The sequence below is a fragment of the Dipodomys merriami genome, unplaced genomic scaffold, assembly GCF_024711535.1.
Source record: "Dipodomys merriami isolate MVZ:Mamm:240054 unplaced genomic scaffold, mDipMer1.0.p SCAF_411, whole genome shotgun sequence".
In the NCBI taxonomy this organism is placed as follows: domain Eukaryota; kingdom Metazoa; phylum Chordata; class Mammalia; order Rodentia; family Heteromyidae; genus Dipodomys; species Dipodomys merriami.
In genome coordinates, this window is record NW_027205727.1 from 639,243 (window position 1) to 666,268 (window position 27,026).

The window sequence follows — 27,026 nt, forward strand, 5'->3', positions numbered from 1 at the left end:
AGAATTCTGCTGTGAATCCATGTGGTCCTGGGCTTTTTGTTGTTGGAAGACTTTTGATAGCTTCCTGTATCTCATTATAGGATATTGGCTTATTTAATTGGTTAACTTCTTCCTTGCTCAGTTTGGGCAACTTGTATTTCTCTAAAAATGCATCCATTTCTGCCCGATTTTCTTCCTTTAGAGAGTATAGCTTTTGAAAGTAGTCTGTTAGAATTGTTTGGATATCTTGGGTACATGTTGTGATGTTTCCCATGGCATCCCTAATCCTATTAATATGGGTTTCCTCTCTTCTTTTTTAAATTAATCTAGCCAATGTGCCATCAATTTTGTTTATTTTTTCAAAGAACCAGCTTTTTGTTTGGTTTATTTTGGTTATGGTTTTCTGATTTTCTAATTGGTTAATCTCTGCTTTTAATTTGGTTATCTGGCTTCGTCTAGTAGCTTTAGGTCCCATTTTTTCTTGTTTTTCTAGCTGTTTTAATTGCAACATGAGATTATTTACTTGGTCTGTCTCCATTCTCTTGATGTGGGCACTGAGGGCAATAAATTTGCCCCTCAGGACTGCTTTTGCTGTGTCCCACAAGTTTCTTTGTGAGGTGTTTTCATTTTCATTGAGTTGTAGGAAATGCTTTATTTCTTCTCTGATCTCTTCTGTTATCCAGGCATTGTTAAGGAGTGTGCTGTTCAATTTCCATGTATTAGAGAAATTTCTGCAGTATGCTTTGTTATTGAGAGCTAGCTTGATTCCACTGTGGTCAGATAGGATACAGGGGATTATGTCGATCCCTTTGTATTTGCTTAAGTTCCTTGCATGAACTATGATATGGTCTAATTTTGGAGAAAGTTCCGTGAGCTGCTGAGAAGGATGTGTACTGTGTTGTTTTAGGGTGAAATACTCGGTAGATGTCAGTTAATTCCGCTTGAAGTATGGCCTCTCTTAATTCGGTAGCTTCTTTGCCAATCCTCTGGTTGGTAGACCTGTCCTTTGGTGAGAGTGGTGTGTTAAAGTTTCCTAGTATTATCGTATTGGGATCTATTTTATTCTGTAAGTTTGAGAGCATTTGTTTGACATATCTGGGTGCATCAATATTTGGGGCATATAAGTTGATGATGGTTATATCCTCCTCTTGGATTGTTCCCTTTATTAATATGTAGTGTCTGTCCTTGTCTTTCTGTACTGATTTTAATGAAAAGTTTATTTTGTCAGATATCAGGATAGCTACACCTGCTTACTGGGGGCATTTGATTGGTAGATCCTTTTCCACCCCTTCACTCTGAGTTTGTTTGTATGTTTGGCTGAGAGGTGGGTCTCCTGAAGGCAACAGATGGATGGGTCTTGTTTACTGATCCAGTCCTCAGTTCATTTTCTTTTAATTGGCAAATTCAGCCCATTTATATTAAGAGAAAGTATAGAGAGATGCATTGTTGTCCCTGCCATTCCGTTTTCCTAGGTTTTTCTTCTTTGCTTTCCTCCTGTGCTTGCTCAGTTAGACTTTGAGTAATGCCTGTTTGGGGCAGGCCCCAGTTCCTGGTTGCTTTCTTCAGGTTGTGTCCCCCCTCTTAGAATTCTTTGTAATGCTGTCTTAATGTTTATGTATTCATTTAGTTTTTCTCTGCTATTAAAAGTTTTCAGTTCTCCATCAAATGTGAATGCTAGCTTTGCCGGGTAGATCAGTCTGGGTTGGGAGTTATTGGCTCTCAGGGCTCGTATGGTGCTTTCCCAGGCTTTTCTTGCATTCATTGTTTGTGTGGAGAGATCTGCAGTGATTCTTATTTTTTTCCCGTTGTAGTATAGCTCCTTCTTCATTTTTGCTGCATGCAGGATTGTTTCCTTATTATTCAGATCTATCATTTTTACTATAATGTGTCTAGAAGTGTTTCTCCTGGGGTCTTGCTTGTTGGGTGTTCGATAAGCTTTTGTGATGTAGTTAAGATGGTCATTTTTGAGGTGGGGAAAATTTTCATTGATTATCTTGTTAAATAGGTGTTGCATTCCCTTGCTCTGGAATTCCTCACCTTTGTTCACTCCGATTATGCGAAGGTTAAATTTTTTAGCATTATCTGCTTGCTCTTGAATTTCCCTTTGGTTTAATTTGAGTGATTTTTCCATATCTGTCACTTTTTGGTCCAGTTGGTGTATTCTGTCTTCTGTATCTGACACTCTACCTTCCATTTCATTCACTGTGTTGACAGTGGCTTCTATTGTGGTTTGCATGGAGGAAATGGATCCCTTTATGGATTCAATGTTGGTTCTCAGAGTACTGATCTCACCTCTCAATGAGGTATGCATTACCTCTAATTTGGCGTTTATCTCACTTCTTACTGAGGTTTGTGCAGCTTCTATTTTTGCATGCATCTCTTGTTTGATACCCTGTATCTCTTTGGATAGTTCATGCTTGTGCTCTTTCAATTTCTGGAGCCTATTTCCAGCTGCTATTCTGACATACTTAGGATTCACAGCTCTCTGCTGTAGATTGCTGGCAGTTCCCACCTTTGGAAGGGTTGAGCAGCCTAGACTGCTTGTGTTTGCTCCTACGGGTGCTCTTGTGAAGAACAGATGCTCTGGATGCACTCTCCCAAATACTGGAGTCTGCTATGGGCTCCTGATGTGTTTTTGTTTGTTTGTTTTGGGCTGGTTGTGGACTTGAACTCTAGGTTTGGGTGCTGTCCCTCAGCTCTTCAGCTCAAGGCTGGAACCCTACCATTTGAGCCACAGCACCACTTCTGACCCTTTTTGCTTTTGTGATGCTGAGGAATCAGACCCAGAGCCTCATACATCCAAGACTATCACTCTATTGCTGAGCCACCTTAACAGTCTGAGCTCCTGCTTACTATCAGGTGCTGGCAGCCTGTGTTGCCCAATTCCCAGTCTAGGGTATATGGGTGGAGTTTTGGTGGGGTTTGGGCTTCTCTTGTCCTGGGCCTCCAGGTCTTTTGTTGTCACAGGCGTGCTTCCCGGGGAGTGTTGTTTCCTGATTTTCTCCCCTCTGTTGAGGCATATGCTCAGCTTTTTACTTCAGTTGGAAAGAGTTGGTCGTGTTCTTCAGGCGCCAGATCCCCGGGCCTGGTTCCGGCCCCAGCCTGGAGCGCGCTCGTTAGGCCTGTGCTGATGTGTATACCACCTAGGTTATGCAGCCTGGAGCACGCTCCTTAGGCCTGTGCTGATGTGTATCCCACCTAGGTTATACAGCCTGGGGGACACAGTTCAAATTTCTTCTACTATTGGTAGTCTTGACCCAGGGGCGCTGTTCCTGGCTTGGCCATTTAAGCTCCCTTCCAGGGGCGCTCTTGCTCTAGCCTGGCCAGCTGAGTGTGCTCCACGGACTGGTGAAGCTCTCAAACAGTTCCCAGTTTTAGCGGGTCCTGTGGTCCGGGTTTTGGGGTAGGGAGTCTAGGTCAGGGTCTGAGGATTCCCTCCAGCTCTGGTCTCCCTTGAGGGATACACTTCCCCTGTGGGGTACTCACCCTGGAGCTGGTTGTTTCTGTGTGGTGTATGTCGTCAGTTGTTGTTGCAATCCGAGTTCAGTTGGGGTGGTTGCGGGTTGGGTTGGGCAGTGGTGGCTGTGTGATTCTTTTCTGTCTCTGCCTCTGTCGAAGCTCTCGGGTGAAAAGTGTCCACGCTCAGGCAGCTTCTTCGCGGTGCCTCTGGGGCCCGGGCAGCCCCGCCGGGTCGTTGCGATCGTGATCGGGCGGGTGGTCTGCTGACAGGTCCGTTTGTTGCGCTGCTGGTGCCGAGTGGCTTTGGCGGGATGGAGCCTCTCTGCTCCGGTGGAGAGTGAGGGGTGGGGGTGGGATCCTTGTGGAGACTCCCGGCTGGTAGGTTTCTCTCTTCCTGGCGACCCGCTGTTCTGCAAACCGGTACCTGGTGATCTGCAAGCGGCCCCCTGTGTCTCTGGGGCTCTGGCAGCCCCCGCCGGGCCGACTGGCTGGCGGCTTGTCGCACTGCCGCGCGGCCAGTAAAGGTTGGGGGAGGGGTCTTCGCTTTTCTCTGTTCTGAAGTTCTTCTTTTCCTCTCTTTCTTTTTTTTGTTATTTTCCACCTCGGGTTTTTCTCTGAGTGTTCGTCTTTTTGTTGTTGTCAGTCTCTTGGGGAGATTAAGCGTTGGAACTCGAACTCTCTTTTTGGTTGGAGAGAGCTGTGGCGTTTCCCTACTGCCCCGTCGCCATCTTGGTTGTCCCCCCCCTATAACTTCTTAATAATTGACTAACAATTGCTTGTCAGAATTTTGTAGTAAAACCCAGTACATATTTTAAACTACAACTGATTGTCATTGACCCTTGCCTCTGGGCAGCCTGTTTAAATTCATACAACATTTAACTTTTAACAAATGTCAGACCCTTTCTTGGGCTATAGCAGTATATATTGTTTAACATTTTGTTTGTAAATGCATTTTTCTGGTTGACTGAGGAGCCTGATCTGTAGTGGTTCCGAAAATGCCTGCCCCTGTAGGCCTTTAGACAAATCTTACTAGGGACCTAATCTCAGGTCACAACCACTTTTCCGTAACGGATAAATTAATGTGGCTGGGCCAGCTCAAAAGTCATTGCCATTTAAGAATTTGAGCAGATACAGAGCGTTTGGGATTTCAATTATCTCTCACATTTTACAACTTTAGCTTTTATAACCCAGTACCATAGATGACTGGCAAGTCCCTGCCAAGTCAGACAGACATGGGTATTAGGCATGCCTACAAATTATCTTCCCATGACTTCCAGACTCTGATCAAGCTTTGAACGGCCAAGCAGAAGTGACTCCAGGATCTGATACCATTTCTGCCATCCAAAGACCAGTGGCTTACTGCCTCTGCATGTTCCAACATTCCCGGGGTTCCAGGAATGCCTTTCTCCATGGTGGGATAAGTACTTGTTTAGTAGTTTCCTTCATTGCTTGCTGGACTTGAACTCAGGGTTTGAGTATTGTCCCTCAACTCTCCAGATCAAGACTAGCCCTCTGCCACTTGGAACTCCAAACCAACTCTGCTTTTCAGCACTCTGCTGGCACATTAGAGATGACAATCTCACAGGCACCTTTGTCTGCCCAGCCTGTCTTCACACCACTTTTCAGCTTAATGAGTCTTTACTTATGGCCACATTTACTCCAAGTAAAAGCAACAACGATGGGCACTGGAAGGAGATTTAAAAGCATGGTCTTACCTCGAACTTATTCAGGGCCAACATTACATCTGACAAACTTGTCCTCTCTCCTTTATTGTGGGCGTTTAGGAAACTGTTATAAAAAACCTATAATGGCAAAGTAGGTTAAACAATCATTTTGGTAATCCTAATTTTTATTTTCCACATTGAAATCAATCTTTAGGACAATTTGTCCTTTTAAACTTTCTTTTTTCTGGGAGGCCTGCCACTCCCCACAACGTGACAAATTTCTGACAATGGGAGGCCATTTTAAAATCTTTTTGAAAAGTCATTTTACTTTGCATTTAAATTCTTCATTGAAACACTGGGCAACACCGTTTACCTCTTGGCTGAAGGTTTCAACTGGCTATTTTTTCCTCCAGTATGAGTTAAATTTAGCAAATTAGCAGTTTATTTTAATGCAGTAGCTCTGTACCAAGAATCTAGACTTAGTATCTCTTGCCCTTTAGAGAAAAGTCAACTTAGATTTTTTGCTCATACACCCCTCATGGTCTAACATGGTGGTGATTAATATTACAGAAACAAAAACAAATATCTTTTTTTTTTCGATCCAGAAACAAATATCTTAACTGGCTTGTTTTTTATTCTCTTTTTACTGCAAATTCACAGGCTTTTCATCATGTGTGATTCAGCAAGGCTGGAGTCTAGGCAAGGATGTGGCATCTCCCAGTGTATATGGACTGTCGCATCTCTTTCTGGTTACCTGCAAAATTCTATATGCACTGGTTAAAGACCACTGGTGAAAGACCACACTGGCTTTTGCAGGCTGGTGTCACTGGTTTAGGCAGCTGCTTTGTTCTATTACGTGGGTATTTCCCATGCATAGGAGCAAACTGCATCTTGACGCACTGTGGTCCCTTGATTATAAAGGGAGTTGATCAGTGCACAGGGGAGGAAACAGAGAATTAAAACCTCAGCCTTAGTTTACCAGTCATGGTCAGAGGTACAATATTTAATCTTAACATAGATAGACATAAGAAATAACATAAATCACAGCCAACTTAATTACCAATTTCATTGACTTTGGAAAGGAAACCATCTGTTCTAACTCCTTTCCCATGGCCTTTTAAAACTGCCTGTTTGTTTTTTTTTTTATTTGCCTTATAGTCAGGTCACAAAGCAATTCAGATTAAAAGACAGCTTCCACTGACAAAGATTTTTAGCAAGCAGAATACTTGGTAATTTTGGAACCATTACTATTTACACATTTTACATATAGACCGAGATGTTTGTGCACAGATTATAGAGCACACTTAAATGCTAAAATTGACCATTTAAAGTTTTTGGAATTTTAGCAGTAATACTTTGCCTAATCATGGTAGAACCACATAGTCAGTGCAAAACAAAAACCTGCCAACAAGAAGAAACTTTTTAGTAAACAGGAGTCAAGACATGAACAGATATATAGCATGATGTAATGACCCCTATCCTGGTCAGGTAAGAGGGGGGGAAGTTTATAGGACCCCAAAAAACATCCAAGGAAATTTATTGTGAAAGCCACCTTCATGCCCTCCCCCTCTTCACTGGGCTTCCCTCAGAGCACCTGGACCAATTCCTTCCACCCAGGCACCCCTGTCATGTGACACAAGGCAGCCCACAAGAATCATCTTCACCTGTATTTTACCCTGCCAAATATCTAGCACAGTCCTACCTCTTTCTGCTTATCTCTATAATCGCATGGATATCTGTAAGTATTCTAGCTAGCTTTTGTCCATCATTTTTTCCATGGGTCTAGTTTTTTAAAATTGCTACAGAATTAAATTTAGCAAAACCATAACTTATAATTTGTTGTAGAACTAGAAATTTGTAACTTGAAAAAGCAATATTCTCCTCTTGAGAAATTCACTTTCACCCTCCATAACAGTGAGAAAACACAGACTCTCCACAATATCCACACTAGTGTTTTATTACTCAGAAGAACAATAGCATGGTGTACAAGAGAAAAATTTACAACAGACTCATCAGTAGTAAATAGAAAACAGCATGTAGTAAAATCATTTTGGCATTACTCATCCAAACCCAAATGCTTAAGAATCATGTCTTCATTTTTCCACCAAAGAAACTAGAAATGGAACTGTGATTCTAGTGCTAGAATTTAGCCTTGAGAAAATGTAGTTAAGGAAAGTGGCTAGGCTTTGAGTTCAATCTACAAGACTAGTACCCACACACAAAGAAAATGTATTCTTTCAGGTTTTCTGAATGTTTCATGAACTTGGGGATGAAAGATGATGAGACAGATTTTATTCTTGTGCACATTTTGTAATAAACAAGGAGTATTATCTTCCACCAGACCTTCCATTAAAAAATGAATTGGAATAATAATAGTGTTATAATGCATACATAGACCACACATATAGTGGAAGACTTTTGGGGAGCAGTGGAGAAATTGATGCTCTCATGTCCTTGGAATAAAGCATGATAGTCCTTCCCCATCTATCACTACCAAACCACTATGGATGATTTGAGTTCAATCTCAAAGGTCCAGAGCTCCTATTTCTGAAAAGTGTTTATTAAATTTCTTGACCATCCATTTCTCAATATAAAAGACACAAGTCAACAATTTCACTATCTTAATTCTTTGTCAAGCCTGGAAATCCAACCCCTGAATAACATGAAGGGGAATCATCCCTACTCTACACAATGAGAGGATGAGAAATGGTTCAGTGAGTGGTTTTCCCTTACACCTAGCTTAATTCTGCCACGAAGGATTTCTCTATAATTTACAGAGGTTTCTGCCAAAGGTTTCCCTATGTTGGGTTTCATTTTTTGTGTGAGTGCTCTAATGCTGGCTGAAGGTTCATTTCTGCTTGAAAGATGTCCTCTAATGTTCACTCGACATTCTGTCTTGTCTCTAGGTCTCTGAAATATGTAGAGAAACCTGTGAAACTTCTGGCTAAATATCTGTCTACATTTATTATACTCACATTTTCTCTCCTTATTATGTTCTTGGATGTACTGAGGACTGACTTCTATTAAAAATTGCATATTTGTTAGACCTGTTAATTTTCTTTTCTCCTATGTGATTCAGTTCTCTGCTGAACACTGTGCTATGCTGTTGAAGTGGTATTTTCTACATTGGTATTATTCATACCTTGTCTTTCTTGTCTGTGCTCTATAAACACTCATCCATGCATGATTACTAAGTGAAGGACGTTTTTGATACTTGTTTCATTCATAATGTTTTTCTCCTGTGTGTTTTCTGATGAAAATTTAACTATGACTTCTCAAAAACTTTCCACATTTTTTTTCATTCATGAGATTTTTCTCCTGTGTGCATTCAATTTGGAACCATGAGGCATGCCTTCTGGCTAAAAGGCTCCGCATTTGCTACATTCACAAGGCTTCTATCAGGTTTTGGTTCTATCATGCAAACTTATTTTTCATCCAGGTGAGGCTTTCCATAGTTATCACATTCCTAAGATTTCTCATGTGTGTGGATTCTCTTATGCTTCCTGAGGGATGAACTGCAGATGAAGGACTTTCCACATTTGTTACATTCATAAGGTTTTTCTCCTGTATGTGTTCTCTGATGAACAGTAAGGTGTGACTTACAGGTGAAAGACTTTTCACACACATTACATTCATAAGGTTTCTCCCCTGTATGTTTTCTCTGATGGACAGTAAGGTCTGATTTAAATCTGAAATACTTTCCACATTTGTTACATTCATAAGGTTTCTCTCCTGTGTGTGTTCTCTGATGGACAGTAAGGTCTGACTTCTGGGTGAAAGACTTTTCACACACATTACATTCATAAGGTTTCTCTCCTGTGTGTGTTCTCTGATGGACAATAAGGTGAAACTTCTGTCTGAAATACTTTCCACATTTGTTACATTCATAAGGTTTCTCTCCTGTGTGTGTTCTCTGATGAACACTAAGGTGTGACTTATGGGTGAAAGACTTTTCACACACATTACATTCATAAGGTTTCTCCCCTGTATGTTTTCTCTGATGGACAGTAAGGTGTGATTTTAATATGAAATACTTTCCACATTTGTTACATTCGTAAGGTTTCACTCCCGTGTGTGTTCTCTGATGAACAGTAAGGTCTGACTTTTGGGTGAAAGACTTTTCACACACATTACATTCATAAGGTTTCTCCCCTGTATGTTTTCTCTGATGGACAGTAAGGTGTGATTTTAATATGAAATACTTTCCACATCTGTTACATTCATAAGGTTTCTCTCCCGTGTGTGTTCTCTGATGAACACTAAGGGGTGACTTATGGGTGAAAGACTTTTCACACACATTACATTCATAAGGTTTCTCTCCTGTGTGTGTTCTCTGATGGACAGTAAGGTGTGATTTTAATCTGAAATACTTTCCACATTTGTTACATTCATAAGGTTTCTCTCCTGTGTGTGTTCTCTGATGAACAGTAAGGTCTGACTTACCGGTGAAAGACTTTTCACACACATTACATTCATAAGGTTTCTCTCCTGTGTGTGTTCTCTGATGGACAATAAGGTGAAACTTCTGTCTGAAATACTTTCCACATTTGTTACATTCATAAGGTTTCTCTCCTGTGTGTGTTCTATGATGAACAGTAAGGTGTGACTTATGGGTGAAAGACTTTTCACACACATTACATTCATAAGGTTTCTCTCCTGTATGAGTTCTCTGATGAACAGTAAGGCCCGACTTACGGGTGAAAGACTTTTCACACACATTACATTCATAAGGTTTCTCTCCTGTGTGTGTTCTCTGATGGACAATAAGGTGAAACTTCTGTCTGAAATACTTTCCACATTTGTTACATTCATAAGGTTTCTCTCCTGTGTGTGTTCTCTGATGAACAGTAAGGTCTGACTTACGGGTGAAAGACTTTTCACACACATTACATTCATAAGGTTTCTCTCCTGTATGAGTTCTCTGAGGAACAGTAAGGTCTGACTTCTGTCTGAAATACTTTCCACATTTGTCACATTCATAAAATTTCTCTCCTGTGTGTATTCTCTGATGCAAAGTGATGTATGACTTCATTCTAAATGATTTTCCACATTTGTTGCATTCATCAAACTTCTGTTCTTTGTCAGTTCTGTGATGCCTTCTGAGACCTGACTTTTGGGTGGAAATTTTCCTACATTCTTCGTATTCATTGGGTTTCTCTTCTGGTGTTGTTTTAGGTTGATCAGAACTTAGTTCTGAATTCTTAGAGATAGATTTTGCACATTCCTTATACTCATCAGGATTCTCTGGATACTTCCTCTCAGGTTTTGTAAGGTGTAAATCCTTACTGAATGATTTCTCACATTCACTACTTGTATAAGAATTCTCTCCTGTGTCTCTTTTCTGATGCATAGTGACTGGAAACCTCCCTCCCTGACAAAGTTCTTGGGCAAGAAGAGCAGACTTATCATATTCTTCTCTATATTCGTTATGGTTAGAGGCGGGATCTCTGATGCAAACCCAATTATGTGGAAAGAATATCATCTCTGAATTTAATACCTTCTCTCCTCCATATTCAAAATATGGACCATCATAATTTTGACTAAAAGCCTCTGAATATGTAAGCGATTGTTTAACTACAGGAGAAACACCAGGCATATATGCAGCCGGCATCTTACCAGGCTCACTGTAGTGGAGCATGTTCTGACACTGAATGAACTCGTCCGTCGTCATCCTTAAGGAGTTCTCATCATTCCTATTCAGATCTGGCTTCTGTTTTGAGGTCAAGTTAGAAGTTGTCACTAATCTCACTCTTTGCTCTATTGTGTTAATATATGTGACAGCTACGTCATGCAGACATTCATCTGGACCTTCCTGGTAAGTCTTAATCACATGCTCCATTTTTTGAATATCTAAAATGAGTCATATAAAGAAGAAAAAAAACATAAATAAGATCCAAATACTCCTTAAAATAAAGGTAAAGACATTTTCCCCATCTTAACTGTTACAAATTTTGAAATATTAATGTAGGAATTGATTTATGAGAAATAATTTTCTTCACCACAATGTATTGATTAAGAAAGTAATACTCTTCCTTACACCGTTTTTTGTCATGGGGCATGAACTCCAGGCCTGGTGGTGTCCTTCAGCTGTTCAGCTCAATGCTAGCTCTCTATCATTTGAGCCACAACACGACTCCCAGTTTTATCTGCTTATATGGTGCTGAAGAATCGAACCCAGAGCCTTATGCATGCAAGGCAAGCACACTACCACTGAGCTACTATAACCAGGAACTCTAATAACAACAGATGCTGGAGGGGATATGGACAGAAGGGAACACTACTGCATTGTTGTTGGGAGTGTAAACTTGTACAACCACTTTGGAAAACAGAATGGAGGCTCCTCAAAAGACTCCACATAGAGCTCCCTTATGACTCAGCAATCCCACTTCTGGGCATTTACCCAAATGATCACAAACAAGACCATACTAAGGGTACCAGCACAACTATGTTTATTGCAGCATTGTTTACCATAGGTAAGATAAGGAACAAACACAAATGCCCCTCAGTAGATGAATGGATCAAGAAAATGTGGTATATATACATAATGGAATTCCATGCATTCATCGGAAAGAATGATATGGCTCCATTTGTTAGGAAATGGAAAGACTTGGAAAAATTATATTGAGTGAAGTATGCCAAGCCCAAAGAAACAGGTCCCATGGTTCTGCTTATTTGCAATAACTAGTATATATCTGAGACAAGCAGAAACGGTCAATAAATTGATGTTAGGCAAAATGAACCCCAAGATAAGGACTCATATGTTTTCATTTATTGCTATTGTTTCTAACATATATATATATATATATATATATATATATATATATTTGATATTTCTTTATTGCTTTATATGTCCCTCCCCTATGGTATAACCCCTGTTTTTACTGTGTTTGATGTAGGTATAATTTGTGGAGGGAAGGTGGACCCATTGCAACAATGCGATGTACAAGATGTTATGTCGAAAATTGAACTTCCCAACTTTGGCTGGGGAGGAGGGCTGGAGGGGAATGATGGGAAGGGATGGTAACGGAAAACAAAGGAGGAGGCAACAATGCTTGGTAAGAAATGTACTCATTACCTTGCCCATGTAATTGTAACCCCTCTGTAAATTGTTTTCACAACAACAAAAAAAGAGTAACACTGACAGTTTATGATGGAAAATGTTTTTCTGTATTTCAGGTTTTTCTTCTTTTTTATGTCAGAGGAATTATTTATACAAATTACTAAACTATTTACAGCTAGCTTTTTAATCTGTATAATTTAATATGTAGCATTCTTCATTTTTTCCGAAAAATTGTTTTGTTTGATCTTAGGGGAATAGATGCTTTGTATTGTTTTACTTTCTTAAAATAATTTATATATTGTGCTACTTTACTTCTCAAACATTAGGAGAACAGTATTTTCTAACTTTGGAAATTGTACCTTTTTTATACAAACCTTTGCTTACACCTGAGAATAAAGTTTTATAACCACATTTCTTCAGTTATAAGTTCTCACTGTGAATTAAGTATCTTTAGAAATTTTAAAATTTGTTTCCCTCCACCTTAGACAGAATGTCATCTGACTTTTAAACCCTCAGACTCATGAACTAAAGCCACATCAGATCACGACCTAGTTAATCATTCTCTCTAGACTGAAAGCTTTGGTTCTGTATCCTGGCCTCTACCCTCCTTATCCTTATCAGAGGATAGCAGCCTTGGCATAGTCATTTGCTATACCTGCCTAGTCCTAGTTTCAAAGAAAAGTAAATCTCACTTTTCACATTTCTAATTTTCTTTTTTCAAAATAACTTCCACCAAGAGAAAGAATTGCTAACTTTACCTTTACTGCTCTACACAGTTCAGTGTGCATCTACATGCATTTTTGATTCACAAGTCTAACACAAAGATCACCTAGTTCTCTGCTACACATGGGACTCAAGGGAATTAGGAATATTATTGGTCAGTACATAGCAAGACGAATTTACCAATTTGGTTCTGGATCCATGATCACTATGCAAGATGCTTTAACTCACCTGAGAAATTCTTGTCTGAGGCTTCTCTCATATATGGCTCTTCATCTTGCTCCAGCTTGACAATCAATTGAGGTTTAGGACCAGTGTGCCCTGTTAATAAGAGTGAAGACTTATTGCTCATGCTGTGTCAAAATTGTTCTAAGATTTCAGATATCCTGTTAACAAGGTTGCTCCCCAATCTTCTTTCATTTCTCACTGTCTCCATGGTTGAATCTCCCCGAGGTTTGAATTAATTTTGCAGGTTGTGTGACTTGAATGCAATTCTTTTTCTCAAGGTTAGCATTCTATTAGTTTGAGTCCTAGCTCCACTTCCAGTGTAAGAGTGGTTATCTTGAGATAAGAGTCTCATGGAGACTTCACTGGCATTTTTTGCTTCAAACTGAAAGCCTCAGATTTCAGACTCCTAAGAATTACAGGCATGAACCACTGCATCTAGTACTAGGTTTGGATTATAAATACTCCCTCTAATCTAGTGATTTCCAGTTCTTAATTCCAATAATGATAAATAGGTATGTATGTATGTATGTATGTATGTATGTATGTATGTATGTATGTATGTATGTATGTATGTGTTTTCTAGATTGTATATCTACCCACAATAATCATTTCAAGTTTGGGAATACAGTCTTCTCTTTAGGGAAGACAGTTTGGAACTTTTGTCAAACTGCTGATTTGAATTCTTGAACAATGAAAATAAAATTGCCTCAGAATTTATATAATCTACCTGTATATAATCTACCTTCATTTGAAACAAATGACACTTCACACAGACTGGAAACTTACATCCAAATAGCATTGAAAGTTCTATAAATATTCACATATCTACTAAAAACAAATCATTTTCCGCCCACCAGTGGTTCACACCTGTAATCCTAGTTACTCAGTAGGCTGAGATCTGAGGATTGCCATACAAAGCCAGCCCTAATAGGAAAGCTGTGAGATACTTATCTCCAATTTAACCACCAGAAAGCTTGAAGAGGCGCTGTTGCTCAAGTGATAGAGTGCTCACCTTGAACTGAAGAGCTGAGGCTGTACCAATGCCCAGAGGTCAAGCCCCCACTTAACTTTTCAAGTTAATGTGATATTTTTGGCTCACCTAAGGACACCAGCATGCTATAGGTTTCCAGCATCACATCTCTATACAGGGTCCTCTGAGAAATATCCAATTCCTGCCACTCCTCCCAGCTGAATTCCACAGCCACATCATCAAATGACACCAGCTTCTGTAAGGGCACATTCCATCAATCCCTGAGTCCTGAGAACACCAAAACTAGAATTTCATTCTTCTACATGTATGCTTTTGTATTACAGAATGTGGTTGGAACTTTCTGTGTTATTTATAAAATGAGAGAATATATAATCAAAGTAGAAATATTTGCCTCCATAGTACCTTGGTAATTACACATACAAAGTTTTTCTAATACATTAGAACCCATTTCTGGTTCCAGCAATAAAGACAAGAAAACAGTTCTAAGAAGCTAATAACCTAGCAAGACAACAATAAGTATAAGTAGGAGTCTGAAAGTGTGTGTTTAGCTTATTTTGGTAATATTTACTATATATCTGGGTAACAATGAAGTAAATAAATGTGTTTTCGGCATTTTCATATTCTGCCTCACTGACAATACTATTTAGAGTTTCTATTAAATAGTGCTCTCATAAACAGTCACAACATGGCCATTACATCATATGCAATACATAACACATTAGTAGATCTATGAAAAGCACAGCATCCAGGTAAATGTTCAAAGGAGTAAATTATGCAAAAAATAGTAAACGAATGATTTGGCTCTCATAAGATTTGACATAGTTCTCACAATAAAACATCCGATGTTAACTATTTTTGTTATTAAATTTCTAGATATAAAAGTATGGTCATAGATAGCCATTTGTTTCTTCATATGTAAAAATGAACTGCCAGCATGAACGTTTGTGAACACTGACTACTTCCTACCACACCAAATACTTACTTATTACCATAAAATGTTTCTTAATCAGCTTTGCATTTTAATAGGCCTTACTTGAAGGATGGATGTAAATGGATAGAGGCTTAAGGAATGCTCAAGATGATCCCCAAAAATGTGAACTATGACCACCACAAGAAGGATAGAGAATAAAACTATGAATTGGGACATGATGTAAAAAATATAGTAGTTTTAAGAATTAGAATAAAATACAGCACTAATTTGTTGTACAGTGTCTAAAAGGAATACAGTCATTCTTGACAATATCAGAGGTGAATGATGACTAACACACAAAAAGAAATATATCTATAAAGTGTTTAAAGAAAATAGACTTCAATACACAATCCATGGGGCAAAGGGCCTCTTCTTAAAATTAAGATTGAAGGTATTCCTAGGGAAAGATAATGCATTATTAACACATCTTCATTTTAAGTGCTATAAAAATTATTCTGCGGGGCTGGGAAGGTGCCTGGCTCAGCGGTAGAGCGCTTGCCTTGCATGCCTGAGGCCCAGGGTTCGATTCCTCAGCACCACATGAGCAAACAAGAAAAAAGCCAGAAGTGGCGCTGTGGCTCAAGTGGTAGAGCCCTAGCCTTGAGCTGAAGAGCTGATGGATAGGGCCCAGGGCCAGAGATCAGGCCCGAAAACGGGACCGAAAAAAAAATTATTGTGCATGAAGAGAAAAATAAAAATTGCTAACATAGATCTACACAGAGGAGAAGATTATTAAAAAGGTAAATGTGTAGTTAAAGGAATGGTACATGTGTAGGTAAAAGAATGTATAGAAAACATTGTATGTAATTTCTCTTGTGAAAAGAAAACTTATAGTACCATATTCATAATTCATAAGGAATGCAAATTCAATATACAAACACATAGGTGTTTTAAAAACAAAGTTTGTGAATCCTGCATATGGATCAATTAATTTTGTACTTGCCTCGCAAATATGGGGGTCTGAGTTCAAAGAATTATTTCTACAAAAATTTAAAAGGAAAATAGAAAGTTTATACATAGGTTATAAATTCCATTCAATTCCATTGAAAAGTAACTATATTATGCTATATGCTACTACTATGATAATATTGTAAAGATTAATGTTCGTAGTAAAAATGCATCCAGCAAGTTAATTTCCTTTGTGTTCCTAACAAAGAATCCCACAGGGTAGAAAGTTCACTTTCTTGCAGTTCTACAGTATAACAATTTTCCTGCATATTTTACTTCTGCTGAAGCTCTATGCTTCAGCCTGAGAATGGCCTTTGTTCTTTACATGAAATGTCTGCTTATTTCTGTATGAAGAATATTAATAAGACTGTTTTTAAAAAATCTTGCAGTCCTTGCATATTTTGAGTTGCACAAATTCAATGGAACATAGAAACAAACCTTTGAAAAAGTAGGGCACCTGTATTAAGCATGCAGTCTTATTTTTATCCTATGAACAATGGAGTATAACAACTATTTACATCAGATTTAATTTGTAATTGGTATCAGAGGTAATTCACAGTGTACAGGAGAATGCCTGCAGCTTATATGAGAGGTGATTTACAGTGAAGTTGAGGTGTGTGCAGGTTACATAGAAGCAAAATAAGAAATAAATATCAGATGGGACAAACAGATATTAATTAGCAAGATATCCATCAAAATAAGACCATATTTATATTGTAAAATATAGTAAATATATAAGGCACTGTCTGACATGAACAGAAGAAAGAAAACTTAATGAGCAATCCAAAGTCATGGACTAGAGAGAAATAAAAATTAAAAAAAATATACAAAGATACCATGAGCAAAAGTTAATGATGAAAAATACAAATAGTGATAATATGTAGGAAATACGCATCAGCCCAAAATATATGACCACAGATATAGATCATTGATAATGACAGACAGATTATACATTATGATAGTAAAAATGTATGCTGAAAAGCAAAGGTACAAAGACATGTTAAAGACCATGCAGTTTTAATACTTTAATCTACCATTACTATTGTAGAACTAATACTCCTCTTACTAACTGATATAACAACCAGACAAAAAATCAGCACGAACACACACATGGATGACATTATCTTAAACTTAAAAAAAAAATACTATGGTGTTGCATTTATCAAGACACATATTCCAAGATTAATAGTAAATCGGAAGACAAATGGTGTAGAAAACAATATGAAAAATTAAAGTTATGTTATAAATACATGAAAATTAAAAGATATATTTATAGTATTCTATGAGTGAAATAAACACAGGGAAATTACAATGGATCTCAAAGATATGTATTCTGTCATTGTGATTTATAGAATATTAAATATAGCCTCTTTCTTACTTCACCTTTGAAATAAAAACACATAGTTTGGGGCTGGGAATATAGCTAAGTGTTAGAGTACTTGCCTGCCATGCATGAAGCTCTAGGTTCCATTCCTCAGCACTACATAAATAGAAAAATTAGGAAATGGCACTGTGGCTCAGGTGGTAGAGTTGCAGACTTGAGTAAATCAAGATCAGGAATGGTGCCCAGGACAGGCTCCAAATTCAAGCCCCAGGTTTGGCAAAAAAAAGTTTAAATAGATATGGTGTATTCACATGGATCTCTTCTGGAGAGTGGGGGAAAGCCAGAGAACTAGAAGGAAATGGGGTAAAAAGCGCATCTGTGGAGGTCATTAGGCACTGATGAAAGTAAGCTATACAAATCATGAGTCAAGATGGCAGGGAAACATTCATTGGGAGAGAGTGAGGGTATGGAAGACACAGCATGAAAGGAAATGTATTCAATACCTGGCCCAAGAAATGGTAGTCTCTCTATACATCACCACTATAACAATAGATCAATTAAATTTGAAACAATTTCTTCATGAAGTTGTGTGAGCGTAAAGTTAGTGAAGAAAATGTAGCACAGTTAGAAAAAGAGCTATAATTATTAGAAATAAAGTACATCACTTAATTGAAACATGAAATACTGGAGCATAGGTTGAATATTAATTTTAAATATGCTGTTAACAATAATCTAACTTTATTGTAGTATCCAATTAATTATTAATGATAAATATTCAAGTAAGTAAAAACAAAACAAGTGCTTCTGGTTCAAGATGCTTATCCTACCCTAGCTATTAAGGAGGCTGGAAGCCAGAAAACTGGGTAGACAACTCAAATTAAGCAGCTAATCAACATATTGGAGAGGTGTGGCTCAAGAGATAGTGCCAAAAAAGAAATTAAAGCACAACTTAGGAACTGGAAAAACCTACCATGCTCCCGGAATGGGAGGATCAACATTGTGAAAATGACAATACTTCCAAAGGCTATCTACAAATTCAATGCGATACTTATCAATAGTCCGAGTTCTTCAATGAAATATTAAAAACAAGCCAGAAATGTATATGGAACAATAAAAGACCCCAGATAGCAAAAACGATCCATACCAGAAAGAACAATGCTGGTAGAATATCACTACCAAATTTCAAACTGTACTACAAAGCCATAGTAATCAAAACAGATTGGTAATTGCACAAGAACAAACTTGAGGACCAATGGAATAGGACTGAAGTCCCAGAAATGTACACACAGACCTATATCCACCTAAACTTTGAGAAGGGAGCTCAAAAATAGAATGGAGGAAAGACAACTTCGTCAGTAAATGGTGGTGGCAAAGTTGGTTCATTACCTGTAGAAAACTAAAGCTAGATCTGTATATATAACCCTGCACCAGAATCAATTCCAAAATGATCAAAAACCTCACATTCAAAGCAAACACCCTAAAAAACATTACAGAAAAGAATAGGAGAAACTCTAGTGGTACTTGGCACCAGCCAAAATTTTCTTAATAGAGACCCAGAAACACAACAAATCAAAGAAAGGTTGGACAAATGGGATTGCATGAAACCGCAGAGCTTCTGCATGGCAAAGGACATTGCTAACAAGATCAATACAAAACCCACAGATTGGCAGAAGATCTTCACTAGGCATAAAATGAACATGGGTCTCATATCTAAAATATACTTAGAACTCAAGAAATTAAATCCCCAACAACAAATCCTCAGAGAAACAACTGCCCAATAAATAAGTGGGCTAAAGACTTAACAAGAATCTAATCTGAAGAGGAAATAAGAATGGCCAAAAGACATATTTAAAAAAAGGCTCAACTTATAAATATGTTAGAAACAATTACAAGAAAGAAAATACATTTGAATCCTTAATGGGGTTCATTTTTGCCTAAAATCAACTTATCTGACCATTTCTGCTTGTTTCAGATATATACAAGTTATTGCAAATAAGGGAAACCATGGGACCTATGTTTCTTTGGTCCTTTCTTACTTCTCTTAGTATAATTTTTTCCACGACTTTCCATTTCCTAACAAATGGAGCAATTTCATTCTAAAAAAAACACAAAAATCAAAAAAAGTCTCAACTTCTCTAGCCAAAAAGAAATGCAGATTAAGACAACCTTGAAATTCCACCTCACCCTAGATAGAATGGCTATAATCACGAACACGAATAACAACAGATGCTGAAGGGGATGCGAACAGAAAAGGGAACCCTACTGCATTGTTGGTGGGAGTGTAAACTTGTTCAATCACTTTGGAAAGTAGTATGGAGGTTCCTCAAAAGACTCCACATAATGCTCCCCTTTGACCCAGCAATCACACTTTAGGGTATTTACCCAAAGATCACAAACAAGGGTATACTAAAGCTACCAGCACACCTATGTTTATTGCAGCTTTATTTACCATAGCTAAGATATGGAACCAACCTTGATGCCCCTCAGTAGATGAGTGAATCAAGAAAATATGATATATATATCCATATATACATAATATGTATTTATACATATATGTGTATAGACATACACACACACACACACACACACACACACACACAATGCTTTTCTATGCCTCCATCAGAAATAATGGCATCACCCCATTTATAAGGAAATGTTAAGACTTGGAGAAATGTGTAATAAGTGAAGTAAGCCAGGCCCAAAGAAACATAGGTCCCATGATCTCCCTTATTTGAAATAACTAGTACATGTCTAGGACAAGCAGAAATGGTCAAAAGCTATGTACATATGACCATATCAGATGATATGAAGTGAAATGAGCCCTAAGACAGGAACTCAAGTGGTTTTTCTCTTTCTTGCTATTGTTTTTAATGTACTATGTGACTTTTTGTTCCTTTGGTATGTTCTTCCCCCACGGTATAACCCCTGTTGTCACTGTATGTTTTTGCGGTGCCTTGCATCTTGTATATACACTTTTCTAATTTGGGGATAGGACGGAAAAAAACAAAATGCTTAAATAGGGATACAGGCTGACTCATTGTAACAATGAGATGTACAAGACACTAGGTTGGGGGCTGGGAAGGTGGATCAGTGGTAGAGCGCTTGCCTTGCATGCGTGAGGCCCAGGGTTCGATTCCTCAGCACCACATAAGCAAAAAGAAAAAAAGCTGGAAGTGGCGCTGTGGCTCAAGTGGAAAGAGCTGAGGGACAATGCCCAGGTCCAGAATTCAGGCCCCACAACTGGACCCCAAAACAAAAAAAAGACACTAGGTTGAAAATGAACTTTACCATTTGAGTGAGGGAGGGTGGGAGGGGTTGCAGAGGTTAGGAGGAAAGAAATGGTAGAGGAAAAACAAAGGAGCAGGTAACAATGCTCCATAGGAAATATAATCATGTAACTGTAACCCCTCTGTAAACTATTTTACAATGCAAAAAGATTTTTTTTAAAAGACCAAGTAGTGTCAACAGTGAAGGAGGAAGCGGACAGGATGTGAAGCCTATGAGTTCCTGTTCCAACACTAGCACAAGAAAGACAGTGGAGAATGAGGTAGGTGTGTCCCATTAGTGTTGAATTTAGACACCAAGCATGCAATACAACAAACGTTCATCTCAGACATAAAGAGAAAAGGGGTAAGAGAAATTTCAATTCAAAGAACTATGTCAGCAAAGGAAAATTGATCAGGAAAACAAACAAGTTCCCACATACAGCATTTGAAAAATGGTGAGAGACAGACGGAGAGAAGGGGGACTGAAAGAGATGAAGACACAGGGAGGAAAATATATAAAAAGTGAGAGAAAGAGAGACATGATGAAAGCTTATGAGTAGGAAACAGAATGAAGAGAGTAAATAGAGAAAAAAAATCTTGTGACGACACATTAGGAAAAAAACAAAGGGCTTTCTAGGAAGACCACACACTATATCATCAAATATTATCAAGTTTTATGTAGTCAAAGACCAGTAAGCAGTCCAAGAAGTATGTATGGAGAGTAATTTAATTACATGTATCTTACTAAGTAATCTCTCACATTTGAAGGTATGTGTGTGACCACACTATTTCAGAAACTCCAGTAAAACCTGTTTAACATAATTCAACATTAATCATAAGGAGGTGATCTCTGACAAGTTGTCAGCAAATGTCCACTTTACATGACAAGTGACTCCCTCAATGGCATTGAATCACCAAACAAGTGTGACTACTTTATCTCACATCAGAAAACTCCAAGCAAGTCTGCCCTAAACTAAGACATTCTATAATCTACTCATTCTAAAAACCATCTTACTCTTGTTTAGGAACATGTTCTTGAAACTGAATATTTTTTTTCTGTTTTAAATCTTGGATAGACTTAGCTTCCTAAAATGGAATGTGAAAAATGAGAAATAAAAAACAACTCACCAGATATCCTCTCATCCTTTCTTCCTGTTGCCAATGAAGAGAAGATTCTGGACGCATGGCTTAGAGAAAAGGCAATTGACATAGTCAGAAAAGAACCTGTGTGATTATGCCTCAGATTTTCCTGCTCAAAACATTATACATGGAGTGAAAAAGCACAAAGCCTTCTTATGGGAGAAGAATCTTTGATGTCTCAAGTAGAGTATTAAATGCTCCACTGAAGATGACTCCACAGTCCATTAGTTTGTAGACAAACAGTATTCTAAGTTAATATACATACAGAATTCATAAAAACTAAGGTTCCTAATAATGATTGAATAATTAAAACAAAAATCCACACCTTCAATACCACCAATTATTAATGAAATACATTTAGGGTTGTATGAATTATTTTTCTATTCATTAAAATGGATCCTAGGACTCCATCGAGCTTTTGCACTCTATCTTATTCATTTATACATTTAAATTCCATGGAGAGAATATAGGTTATAACTCAATACTTTTCCCCAAAATTATACAAGAAAATATATACAATACATATTACTTGTATTATAATATTTCAGTAATGGTTTTCAAATGGCACATTTCCCTGCATCCAAATACTTGGAGCACCCTTGAGCAATAACTTGAAATTTGTCATTTAGCCTACTTTACTTAATCAGTAAAGATTATGTAAATACAGTTTTGAGAAGTCCCTAATGCTCCCTTTCCTAAACAATCATATGAGAGATAAAGGGCTTACTAAAGATGTAACATGAAATATTAAGCATAGGAGTGACAGAACATCACAGCTAAAGAACCAGAAGATTAAAATCTTATGTTGCACAAATAATACTAACACAAAGTTCTAAGCTGAGGACACCCAAAAATGCAGAGTTATAAAAGTAAAAAATAAATATCTATATGCTTTTTCTTATATATATTGCTTGGCTTTTACACAGGAAATGCTACTGTCCAGAGTTTTTATTTTTTTTACACAACTACGTGGATTAGAAACTCTTAATATAAAATAACATAATTTTACAGTGATATGTATGAAATATGAAAACCTACTCTGTAAACTTCATTTGGGTCGTTTGTGCTAAGGAACAATATGAATCACTTAAAAGCAACATTTGCACATTCATTTTGGATTGTTCCACATGACAAGAATGGTTTCTTACTTTTAAAAAGTAACAAAGAAACTTCTGTAGGCTAATTATCCATATTCAAATACTCAAAACCACAATTGTTATAGATTTCAGGGTGGGATATTTTCTTCTTGTTTTGGGATTTAGACTATCATCCTTTAAATTTCAAGTTTCTATTTCATATTATTTTATTACAAACATAATCTATATTTAAGAGTTTATTTTGTAACTGGGCTCTAGTGGCTCATAGTTGTAATCTTAGCTACTCAGAAGTCTGAGATCTGAGCCCCACAGATTGAAGCCAGCTGGGGCAGGAAAGTCTAAGAGACACTGATCTCCAATAAACTACTAAAATACCTAGAAGTGGAGATATGGCTTAAGTGGTAGAACATTAGGCTGGAACAAAACAAGCTCAGGGTCAATGTCCAGTGCTTGAGCCCAAGAACCAGATCTAGCACACAAAAAAAGAGCATTTTATTGTATTGTATTTAAATTCTATTGAACAATTGTTTTGGAATACATATTTAGGCAGTCTCTCATTTTAAATGATGTAAAATAGGCTCAATAATCTAGTGGAGAAATTGTAAATTGTCAAGAACAGATAAAGTGGAAAACCTCCATGTTAGTAAAATTTTAAGCTAGGAAAATGCATAGGAACTGCAAAGGATAAAAAGGGATCAACGTGTTTCACTAACATATTTTAAATGAATGTTCAAGTTTCATTGACTTCAATTCCCATGAAGATTTTAAGTGAAATAATACTTCTTTGAGCAGGTTGAGACAAAATGGAGAACACTACCTAAAACTTCATTATACGTTACATCTAAAAACCATACCACTTTGAGTAAGACACAGTACTTTAATTTCCTTTTGTAATACTCCATGACAAACACTTTCTTAACTGCAGGTAAAAACCAACGCTATAAGGCTACTATCAGTATATCCACAGGTGAGACATTTGAGAGATCCTGTACAAGAATTGATACTGTGAAGAGGCTGAATAAATTAGTAAGAACAGAGATAGATACTTTCAGTTGTGACAATAATTCCTAATCCACAAACCACAGCCCCATGTCCTTTCTGAGAACTAGGCTCTGACTGATTCTTCAGGCAAGTTCATTTCCCCTCCTACTAGTTACTGTTAACCTTCCAACAGCACCTAGTGATTGGGAGTGTTAGAGGAAAGAGTACCACCTGTATCTTGTGCTCTAGTGAGTAGAACCTATCTTTGCTTAAGGCAAGGAAGCTGAAAACATTTTGCCCTTCCTTTACCTTTCTGCCTCTGCTCTGTAGGGCTTGTCAGAGTTGACAAGGTATCCTCCTTCAAACATTGCTAGGCTTCATTGCTTAACAGAAAGTAAAAAAAAAAAAAAACCAGGACCATCACACACTACTGTAATATCTCATGTAGACCTGTTCCTAGTAAAAAGGTCTTGTACAAACACGTGTGAACTAAAGCCAGGAGTACTAAGAAAGCTAACAAGGAAGGAGAAGAGCAGAGACACCTGTAGGAGAAACAACACAGGAACCCAAAAAACAACTGCAATATAAATGGAGTCAAATCAGGCACACACCTCACAATTTTGCTACAATTGTTACCATGCTCATCTTACACCTGGGCAAAGATAGTAAGGTCACAGGTGTTAACAGCAGAATTTCACCATCATGGAAATATAAATGCACACTTTCTCCTATTCTGGAGAACCACCCAACTTGCTGTCAGAATGTTGCAAGCCAGTTTCTGGCACCTGGAGACACAAGGGCTGTGGCAGCACAAACTCTGGAGCCCTGAACAAATCATCAGCCTCATGCTGGAGGAACATGTGGAGGATCAATTTTGCCTTGTGTTTTGCATCCAGCTCACAGTTCCTACCTGTTATTAGTTCTGCAGCCTGAGATCCCTTCAAGTTACACTTCCCAAGCTCCACTGAAGAGAAAACTTGCAGCAGCAAGGCCACGGGAAAGAAACTGGAATTTGCAGGCTGGAACCACCCACAGTGGGTGGGGAGGCACATGCGCAGAAGGATCTTTGTCCTGCTTTTAAAAAAAGAATAAAAAACCTGCACTTTCAAAGTATCTGTGCTGCAACATAGACTACAATTCCCACAATGCATCGTGCCACTCTGCGAGGAAGTAGGTTTCTACCAGTGTTAGGCCCTTTATCTTAGGACTGCAGGGATGCATAGGGAGGTTTTTCACCTGCTTCGCATGAACATAGGTGAGTTTTTTTTTTTTTTTTAATGAAAATCACTGTGTGTCTTCTGAAACATTGTTAGACTATCTGAGAAATGGACAAGTATTGGAAGCATGAAATAAGTTGGCTTTTTAATTCTTAGATCTACTAATGTAATTGAGCTTATGAGACTTGTTTCTGTTCGTGTGTAACAGATAAGTTCTGTTGAATGTAAATGATATCTGATTTCTTTACATTTTGGAATAGCTCCCTGTTCAATATAAAAAGGTATTCGCAGGCACTAAACTGATTCTTGGATCATTTTTCATGCTTTAATGTATACACTGCAATAAAGTAGCAGAATTGCTAGATATACAGCATAATCCTTGCACCAATTAAATTTTTTTAAAAAATGTAACAATTTCCCAGAAGTGTCCAAATTCCATTTTTGGAATCTTTAGTAGCTTTTGGCTGTTTCCAAATTTTTCCTTTCCTTTAAGGTTCTTTACTTTTCATTTCTTTTCTTTGATGTTCATTGTTGCTCTTGTGGCTTGAACTCATGGTGTTCCCATTATCTTTTCTTTAACAATTTGTTCAGCTAAATAGTGAAAAGCATCCTGTGGGTGGGAGGAGTGGTCTTAGAACAGGCACCTCACCACAATTACTGTTCAAACTAATGGTGGTTTTGGGAGATCGGGGGGGGGGGGAATGTGGGTGAGGTGCAAGTGTGAAGTGAAGGATAGGTCTCTGTGAAGCTTGATGGCTTGGCCCAAACCAGTGTGTTTTTGTCTTTCCATTTGCACGCCCTATTTCAGTGTGAATTCCTCCCTCTTCTATGATCCTAAAAGTTCCTCTCAGTCACTCTAAGCTACCTCATATTGTCTTCCCAGGTGTTACCCATTAGACTTTGGAATAAATCTTTGTTATCCCAGGTCCTAAGTGTGGGAAGAGTCAGGGCCACTTCTAGAAACCAGGCTTGTGTCCTGACCTCTGGCATTTGCCACAGTCAGGAATAGTCAGGCATCATTTGGGAAAACACAGTTCCTTTACTGATAATGCAGCATCACCAGAGAATTCCTAACTTCTTAGCTCCCTAGGAGCTCTTCTCAAAATAACTGTGTAGGCCAAATCTTTCCAGGCCCAGTGATACAACTATAGTGCAGCAACTTCTAAGCCTGAGTAGGGAGGATCATTCAAGCTCAGGAGATGAAGGCCATTCTAGGTAACATAGAAAGATTGATTTTCAACGAAACACAAGTGTAGCAGTTCTTTACCAGATACCATCAGGGAGGGACATACACAGCAAAAAAGAAATCATCGTACAAATATGTTAGAAACAATAGCAATAAAGAAATATTTGAGACTCATATCTGATAAACCGATTAGAAAACAGGAAGTGGTACTATGGCTCAAGTGGTAGAGCACTAGCTTTGAGCTGAAGAGCTGAGAGACAGTGCCCAGGCCCAGAGTTCAAGCTTCACAACCGATAAACCTATCAGTTTGGGTCTGGCCCTTAACTTCTTGGTGTTCTATTATGAGATTCTGAACTCCCCAGAGAAAGCTTGCTTTCTTGCAAAGACAGGTTTTGATGAAGTCATTGCTGAACTTGATACATTAAGTGAAGAGGGGTTCAAAGACTGCACGCTAATAAAGTAGTTACTGAGAGAAAAGTTGACATTGTAGATATGATAACCAAGGAGATGAAGTGAAAGCAGGAGAAGGAGGGGAAAATTAAATGGCCTTCCAACTTTTGTCTGCCTCATTCTAAAATTTATACAGCAGACTAATTGCCATCCATGCTGTCCCACAAATAGTTTGTTTATGATTTATGATGGGTTTATGTTGCTTCTATTTGAATTTCTATATTTCTCAGGGTTTTTTGTTGTTGTTTTTTAATATTAGGGGAATAGATATTGCCTGTTAACATTTAGTGATTTATCTGTTTTCATCTTCAATTGGCCAATATGAAGATGTAGAATTTTTTTTTGG

At 38.0% G+C, this 27,026-nt stretch overlaps 1 protein-coding gene across 1 annotated transcript in view; it reads right to left on the bottom strand.

The window, feature by feature from the left end:
• LOC138807125 (zinc finger protein 585A-like) overlaps window positions 1-21,794 on the bottom strand; it is an 86,662-nt gene extending 64,868 nt beyond the window's left edge. The window contains 5 exon segments of the mRNA XM_069992689.1: window positions 8,564-10,359; window positions 10,600-10,676; window positions 10,719-10,952; window positions 14,210-14,336; window positions 21,738-21,794. Coding sequence (XP_069848790.1) covers window positions 8,564-10,359; window positions 10,600-10,676; window positions 10,719-10,952; window positions 14,210-14,336; window positions 21,738-21,794 — 2,291 coding nt within the window.
• Between the last annotated feature and the right edge of the window lie 5,232 nt (window positions 21,795-27,026).